General features: G+C 50.6%; 1 protein-coding gene across 1 annotated transcript; it reads left to right on the top strand.

Annotated features, from left to right (window-relative positions):
* Window positions 1–544: 544 nt before the first annotated feature.
* LOC103183092 lies at window positions 545–8050 on the top strand. Its single transcript, XM_042337415.1, has 9 exons — window positions 545–576; window positions 2256–2431; window positions 3135–3321; window positions 3699–3795; window positions 4136–4260; window positions 5228–5333; window positions 5978–6168; window positions 7311–7533; window positions 7889–8050. The coding sequence occupies exons 1-9, from the start codon at window positions 545–547 to the stop codon at window positions 8048–8050; spliced, it is 1299 nt and encodes a 432-aa protein (XP_042193349.1).
* The last annotated feature ends 426 nt before the right edge of the window (window positions 8051–8476 follow it).

Genomic DNA, 8476 nt, shown 5'->3' with positions numbered 1-8476 from the left:
ACAACGTAAAAGTCATGCGCTCGACTGGGTGGGGGTGGGGGGTGGGGGGGGGGAAACAATGTTCCGAACAGGAAGAGACTAGACTTTGCGGTTGACTGGTTTGACGCCCAAACCGCCCGCCCCGGGACCACTGGTTCGGAGCGGGCGGACGGCCCGCTTGAGGCCGCGCGAGAGTGTGTCGATGCCACCCCGGGGACGGCGACAACAACAACAACAAGATTCCATTTACAGAGCGCCTCTCACGTCGGGAGGACGTCCCGAGGCGCTGGACAGTTGGGTCAGGACCCGAGCCTTGGGGGGGGGGGGGGGGGGGGGAACGGTCAGGGTGAGGGGAGGGAAGGGAGGGAGCGAGGAGGGGGTATGTTGGTGACCAGTCGGCAGTGAGAGAGAGAGAGAGGGGGAGAGGGAGAGAGAGAGCCATTGAGGGATGGCCATGACCTCTGGGTGTGGACGCACCACAATGCAGTGAAGAGGTGGCGCATGCGTGGTCCGGCGGCGTCCCGGTCGCTAAGCAACGCTTTGCCACCAGTTGCCGGAGCCTCACATGGCCGACAATGAAGCAAAGGAGAAGCACTGGTACTCTCTCCTGGAATCCCAGTTGTCAGCGGTGAGGACATTGCATTCTCTCCTCTCCCCTCCACCCCCCCCCCCCATCCCCCCCTCACTCACTCCCTCTCTCCCCTCCACCCCTCTACCCCCCCCCCACCCCATCCCCCCCTCACTCACTCCCTCTCTCCCCTCCACCACCCCCACCCCATCCCCCCTCACTCACTCTCTCCCCTCACCCCCCCCACCCCATCCCCCTCACTCACTCCCTCTCTCCCCTCCACCCCCCCCACCCCACCCCTCACTCACTCCCTCTCTCCCCTCCACCCCCTACCCCCCCCCCATCCCCTCACTCACTCCCTCTCTCCCCTCCACCCCCCCACCCCATACCTCACTCACTCACTCCTCTCCCCCCTCCCCCCACCCCATCCCCCCTCACTCACTCCCTCTCTCCCCTCCACCCCCCCCACCCATCCCCCCTCACTCACTCCCTATCTCCCCTCCACCCCCCCACCCATCCCCCCCTCACTCACTCCCTCTCTCCCCTCCACTCCCCCCCACCCCATCCCCCTCACTCACTCCCTCTCTCCCCTCCACCCCCCTCACTCACTCTCTCTCTCCCCCTTCACCCCCCCCACCCCCACTCACTCTCTCTCTCTCTCCCCCCTCCACCCCACCCCCCCAACCCTCTCCTCACTCTCTCTCTCTCTCTCTGAAGTTTGCATTTTAAATTTTACAAGTTCCCCAGAAAGTTCTTCTTTTGCGTTTTGACCCTTATCCTTTTTGCAAATGGTTTCAGTCTCTCACACCGTGTTTGATTGTCATGGTAAATATTTTCATTTAAGTGGGTGTGGGATGGGTGGGCAGTTGAGGACTGTAGCTGGATTATGATTAGGAGTTCTCCCTCTACTCCTCCATTACTCCTATCATTAGCAGCTCCACAGTTATCCTGTGCCCAGTGGATGGCTGTGTGATTCATCAAAGCAATGTGGAAGGTGTGGTGCAATGTCAGTCTGGCACAGTCTCAGTAGCCTCTGAGTCAAAAGGATGTGGGTTCAGGACTTTGAGATCACAGTCCAGGCTGACAATCTTATCTCAATATTAGGTGAGCTTTGGATTGTCAGAGGAGATGACATTTTGAACCCAAAGGGTAATCTTAGGCAAGTTTAATTGCTCCACATGCCTCTGTTTAGCTAACAGTACGTAGAAACCCAGTTGTTAGTCGATTGGCAGATACCTTTCTGGGTGTGATAATCCGTTTCCACCCCCCTAAAAAAAATGGTCACTCAATCTACGACTTTGTGGGATACCAATTTGTATCTGGTGGATTGTTGGCCCAGACACGGGGAGAAACTCCCTACTCTTTTCAAATCGTGCCATGAGATCTTTAACATCCAACTGAACAGTCACAGGCGGGATCTTGTTTTAACATGTCACGTGAAGGACATCACCTCACAACCATGCAGCGCTGCATTGCAGTTTCAGCCTAGACTAGACGTGGGGCTCAAACCCACAACTCACTAACTCGGAGGCGATAGTGCTGCCAACTGAACCAGGCTGACGCATTGTGTGGAGAGAGAGTGGGGTGAATAAAAGAAAGGGTGTGGGGGTACGACGTAGAACAAGAGGGTGCAGTGATGGCCGCTTTCTGTGGACAAGACAGCATGGATGGCCGCCTTCTGTGCATTGATGTTTTGTTTCTCCTGCAGGAGGGTGCGCTGCAGAATGAAACAGCTCTCTACCACCCTGGATGAGACCACGTGCAAGATGGTCATCTGTCAGCACCCCATGTGCTGGGAGTCCATCAGAAGACTGGAAAAAGGCCTCCCTCGCTTTGCTTTCAAATCGTTTAAAGCCAGCCAGAGACCCACTCACATAACCAAAGGTATAGTACTGCCCTGTGGGCCGAGACCACTGCTTTACTGGGATAATGTGGAGATTCAGCCACTGCGAATTTGCGGTCATTCCTCGCCTTTGCTCCCCACCTCCTCCCCCCCCCCCCCCACCCAAACACCTCTGCTGCAAAGGGAATTACACTTATTTAGAATCTTTCCTGTAAGAAAACATCTCAAAGCACAGAGGCAGATTAGGAATCAGAGCTGGGGATGTGGCCAAAGACACGGTCAAAGATTCAGAGGATGAAAGCCGAGTGATTTATCATGGAATCATAGAATTCTGCAGCAAAGAAAGAGGACATTCGGACCATCGTGAAAGAACTCGTCGCACTCTCCTGCTCTTTCCCTATTTAGAGAGAGTGTTCCGGAGAGCTTGGGGAAAATGTCTATAAGTTTGCCCTTCGATGGTGGGACAGATCGTGCGGGGGAGGCATCAGGCTGTTATAGTAGAATGAAGGGTGTGGGTGGCTGACGAGGATCGCAGTCGAGTGCAATGGTGGGGCAAGGACATAATAATAATAATCCTTGCATTTGATATAGCGCCTTATGATGCCTTCAAGACATCTCAAAGCGCTTCACAGAATATACTGTAAAACGAATGGACTTTCTGGAGGCTGGTGAGGGGTTGGATGTGGCACTGCATTGACTCTGAGAATGAATCTGCCTGGCTGTACTTCCTGGTTCATTTTCTAGGTGACCTGCCGATGCTGAAAGTCTTGCAGTTCCCCCATTGGGAGGACCTGGAGACTCTCTGTGAGCTGAGGGAGATGCAGAATGCGAAAAGGGCTGTGTTGTTCACTCCCACCTCTCGTCACCAAGACAATATCCGTTATAGTATCCCGCGCACTGACTGTCAGTTTGATATCGCTTCAGATGACAGGTAAGGCCCGACAGGTTTTACTGGTACTGATCTGAAGATAAATGGGGTGAGGTTCAGTCTGTGAGAGAAAGGGAGGGATTTGGGAATCGGGTTTTAGCCTGGCTTAGTTGGTAGCACTCTTGCCTCTGAGTCAGAAGGGTGGTGGGTTCAAGCCCCATGTTGGGACTTTGAGCTCACAGTTTAGGATGATGCTCCAGTACAGTGCTGGGGGGAGCAATGCGTTGTTGGAGGTGCCGTCCTTCCGATGAGACATTAAAAACGACTTTGTGGACACAAGCTCACATGGCACTGAGCAGAAACTGTGTGTCAGGGAGACAGACCTGCATCTAGTTTGGGCTTGAGACTAGGCCTATTAAGCAGATATTTTTGCCTTGTAGTTGGGACATTACGCGCCAGCATCGTGTCATGACCTCTCCCCACTCCCACGAGGCACACATGAGAAGCAAGAGTACGTCACCCACTGAGCTCAAGAAGGTGAGTGCTCGGAGGATCTTTGGCTGAGGGGCTTGGAGTTCATTGGTTTGAGCTTTGCTGCTTGTTGGGGGCGGAGGGGTCTTGTGCGTTAGTATGAAGGGAAACCTCTTTTCCTTGGGGGATGGGAAGGGAATTACAGATCTGTCTGATACTGTGCCAGTAACCATTGCACTGCATCAACTTCTTATGGATAAGATGGAAGCCATTCTCAGCTCTCGTCTGGCTCTGTCTGAGCTTCTCAACAACCCCCCCCCCTCGCGACTCTCTTGAGATGTTACGCCTACTACGGGAAGGGCGCTCTATAAATACAAGTTGTTCTGTGGCTTCTCCCTGTCCCCAGATTGATGTTGTGGAGGTGGAGATTGAAGATCAAAAGCCCCAGAGCCTGGCGGAGGCCGAAACCATCCTGGTCTGGGTGCCAAACCGTCAGTTCAGGAAAGAGTGGCAGAGCGATTGGCCTCGAGAGTAAGCACCGATCGATTCTAAACTGATTAGGATTCTAAAGTCCTAAACCAAATTATGTGAGATATGCCATCAGCTGGGACCCCTGGGAGGGGTATTAATAGCATATCAGTGGAGAGAGGAGTGATCAGATTTGTGGTATCTCCCTGGTGGCTTTCACCAATCGCTGAAGATACTTACATAGATGTAAATGTGGAGTCCTGTAGAGAAGTGGTTAGCACACTTGCCTCGCAAGTCAGAGGACCCGAGTTCAATTCCCGGGTAGGGTGCAACCTTAGGCAAGTTTCTTTACTCCACTCGCCTGATTACCAAGCAGAAAGTAGGAATCTGGTGGTTAGTCAATTGATAGATCACTTTCCAGGGTAATTATTTCCCGCTCCTCCAAATTATGTTTTCATTCAATTCACTGCTGTGAAAAATTTGCCTGCCGCGTTTCACCTACAAAATACAGTCAATCCACTTTACAGTATATTCTGTGCATCAAGTTTTCTCTTAAATATATTGATGAACGTATGAATGTTCTCTTGTTACAAGCTCTGTTTTGCAGGAACGACACATTCCTGTAGCTCAGTGGTTAGAGCACTCGCTTTGCAAGCGAGAGACCTGAGTTCAATTCCAGGCAGAGGGCGAAACCTTGGGCAAGTTTCCTTACTCCACACAGAGCCTAATAATAATCCCTCCAAAAACAAATCAATAATAAATTGGTCATTTTCAATCCACGACTGTTTGTGGGACACTGCTGTGCGCAATTGGCTGCCGCGTTTGCCTACAAATATACAGTCAATTCACTTTACAGTATATTCTGTGAAGCGCTTTGAGACATCTAGAAGACATGAAAAGCGCTATATCAAATGCAAGTTTTATTATTATTATTATTTGGGGCTTGTGATAGTGGTGATTGAAATGGTGGGGCGAGGAAATGCAGTATTGCACATGTTTACCTATGGTTTACGCTCTGTGCTTCACGCAGAAAGAAAGCCCCACCATTGCTGTCAGTAAAGGACATTGTCTTCCAGCTTCAGCAGCCTGAAGACCTTGGGGGGCCAGGAGGAGAGACAAAGAGCAAGTCGACAGTGGTGAGGGCCAATCTGGGCAGGGCAGGTGGGCTCACGGGCTGTTCCCGAGGTTTACAGAGCTTTTCGCATTGGGAAGATGTCCCACAGAATACTGCAGGTTGTCCACAAAGTTTTTTTACCCATCCTGTTACAAAACAGGGATGTGAGATCGCGGAGCAGCTGAAACAAGCTGTCAGAGACGCATTTCGCCCTCGTCACTCCATCCATGTCATGGAAGATGTAGCACTGAACATGGTGATGGATCATTATCTGCCATGAAAATGATGGCGCTCACTCACACTGATTCTCTGGACGTTAAACATAGCTAAACACTCGTACTGAATACAATTAAGTAACCAATTTTATTTGGGGGATTATTGGGCAGGACACTGGAAGAGAGAAACTCCCTTCTCTTTTCGAATAATGCCATGGGATCTGTAATGTCCGCCTGAACAGGCACAGACAGATCTCCATTTAATGCTTCGTCCGAAGCGTGGCACCTCTGACAAAAGCAGGGCTTCCCCCAGCACTGCACTGGAGTGTCAACCTAGACTGTGAGCTTAAAACTACCAAAGTGGGGAGCGCGACCAACTGAGCCAAGATGATACCCCTCAGCTCTGGTTTCAAGGGTAAAAATCACCTGGTTACCTCGCTTTGCTTTTCAGAAAAGTAAATCGTTGAATAAAGTCCCAACCGGAGGCCGGCCATATACCTTACACACCTTGCAACAGCCGTGTAGCAATCAAATTTCCCCCCGGCAGCTCATGTGGAGTGAGGAGAATGCCACACCAACAGAGCTACAGCTCACAGCGAGATCAGCGGAGACAAAATCCCCCGTGGTTCAAGCTCCTCAGAGGTACTTATACAATAGCAGTCTTTTTTAGCTTCTTCAGAAGCACTTAGTTGAATATCAGAGAAGGGGAAATATGAAAGAATATAGGGAGAAAGCGTATCGCTTACAGTCTGGAATGCACTGCTAGAAAGGGCTGTGGAAACAGATTCAATAACAACTTTCAAAAGGGAATTAGATAGGTACTTTAAAGGGAAAATGTACAGGGGTGTGGGGATAGAGCGAGGGAGTGGGACTGATTGGGGAGCTCTTCCAGGCACGATGGGCCGAATGGCCTCCTTTTGTGCTGTAATTTTCTTTGATTCTATGAAAGGAAGTAGAATGGGATTCTCAAGTGAGAGGAGGACCTGGGTTCGTTTCCCGCCAGGGCGAAACTTTAGGCAAGTTTCCTTACTTCACACACCTCTGTTTTCCTAGCAGTTAGTAAAGAACTCAGTTAGTCGATTGGCAGATCGCTTTCCGGAGGTAAGAATCCCTACAAAAAAAACTCACTCAATCCACGACTGTTTGTGAGTCGCTGCTGTGCACAATTGGCTGCTGAGTTTCGCCATAAAATACACAGTCAATCCACTTTACAATATATTCTGAGAAGCGCTTTGAGACGTCTCAACGAGGTGATAAGGCGCTATATCAAACGCAAGGATTACTATTCATGTAATTCCTGTGTATTGAAATGGAACTCACTCTCTCTCCGGAGGGACATATCCTGTTTACCTAATCCCAAAGAATATGAGCCACAGTTTGGAAAGAGACAATAGTTGGGATAACTGCTGGAGTCTAACTGCATAGCTTGCCACAAGAGAGCACTTCTAGCAAGCTTCCCGCTGCCTGTCCAACTAGGACCACCCTAGCCAGTAGGGCTTTGGTCTGCAGGGTTAACAGGAGCTGAGAGGGAAGATCCCATTGCCTTTCGAAGTCCTGTTGATGGGCCGAGTCAGGGTGTTTGAATGGGTTTTGCCCAAACAAGAGAGATGTTATTTTATGTTTATATACCTAACTGTTCAGCACTTTGGGACGTCCTCCCGACGTGAAAGGCACTTTATAAATGTGATTTTATTGTTGTTGTTGTTGCTATATAAATGCAGGTTGTTGTTGTTGTACTTGAGCCTTCACGACCGTCGATGTTCTTTCCCTTCCTGTCATGCTAGTTTGCCGCTGAGTGGACGCGTGTCGGGCAAAAGCCCAACAGATTTGCTCCCACCAGAGCCTTCAACATGCGCAGCTGCAGTTCCTGTCTCTACGCCGGAGCCGGCGGTTCCGATCTTGCTCGCTCCCACCCACACCAGAGTCACCCTGCACAGCATCAAGGAGAAGCAGCAGCACATCACCTGTGCTCTAACCTACAAAGGTGCTTACAGAATGGATGAGAAGGTAAGATGGCGGTGTCATAGTAACGTGGCCATGAATTTGGGACCCCCCTCCCCACTCGTTCTCCATATTTGAGCCCCTGCTCCTCAAGTTATTAATTGGTTGAGGTATGATCTCAACAGTGACTATCCTCCTGCGACGTTACACAGCTGGCTGGGCAGCTGAGCCGGTTTGGAGTCGAGTACCGTTTGCATGTGGGTCAATGAGGTTAGTCGTGGGCTTTGAAAGTTGGGGGGGAGAGGGGCCAAGTGGGAGGGATTCCAGGGTGGAGAGCAGGAGCCCTGGGCAGGCAAGCCTTCAGGTATTCTGGTGGGTGGATTCAGCGGGAGAAGGACAGCCTTTCTTTCATTACTTACAGGTCGGGAAGCAGGACACCATTGACCATGAGAGGATGAAGAAGCAGCCCTACCTCTGGAAGAAGTACATACAGAAACATGGTCCCAAGCCCTGCAAAGAGGCACCTGGTAACTGCAGCCCCCTCCCCTGCTCCCCCAGCCCCTCTTCTGCTCGGCACTTATAATAATAATAATAATCCTTGCATTTGATATAGCGCCTTATCGTGGCGTTGAGATGTCTCAAAGTGCTTCACAGCGCATACTGTAAAGTGACGTGACTGTGTATTTTGTAGGCAAAACGCGGCAGTCAATTGCGCTCGGTGGTGTCCCACAAATCCAGTCGTGGATTGAGTGACCAGTTTAGTTATTTATTCACTGGAGGGATTTTCACCCCTGGAAAGCGATCCACCAATCGACTAACAATCAGGTTCCTACTTACTGCTAGGTAAACAGAGGCGTGCGGAGTAAGGAAACTAAGGTTTCGCCCTGTCTAGGAACTTTGTGTGTTAACCAGGGAGTAGTGATTTAGTGATTTGCAGGACGCCCTCCCTCTTCTTATTTATTTCACTGGAATGGACAAGGTGTGGGAAGGGATGGTGATGCCCTGGACG

The sequence above is a fragment of the Callorhinchus milii genome, unplaced genomic scaffold, assembly GCF_018977255.1.
Source record: "Callorhinchus milii isolate IMCB2004 unplaced genomic scaffold, IMCB_Cmil_1.0 Scaffold8, whole genome shotgun sequence".
NCBI lineage: Eukaryota > Metazoa > Chordata > Chondrichthyes > Chimaeriformes > Callorhinchidae > Callorhinchus > Callorhinchus milii.
The sequence above is the reverse complement of the archived record's forward strand: the minus strand, read 5'-3'. Positions and strand labels throughout refer to the sequence as shown.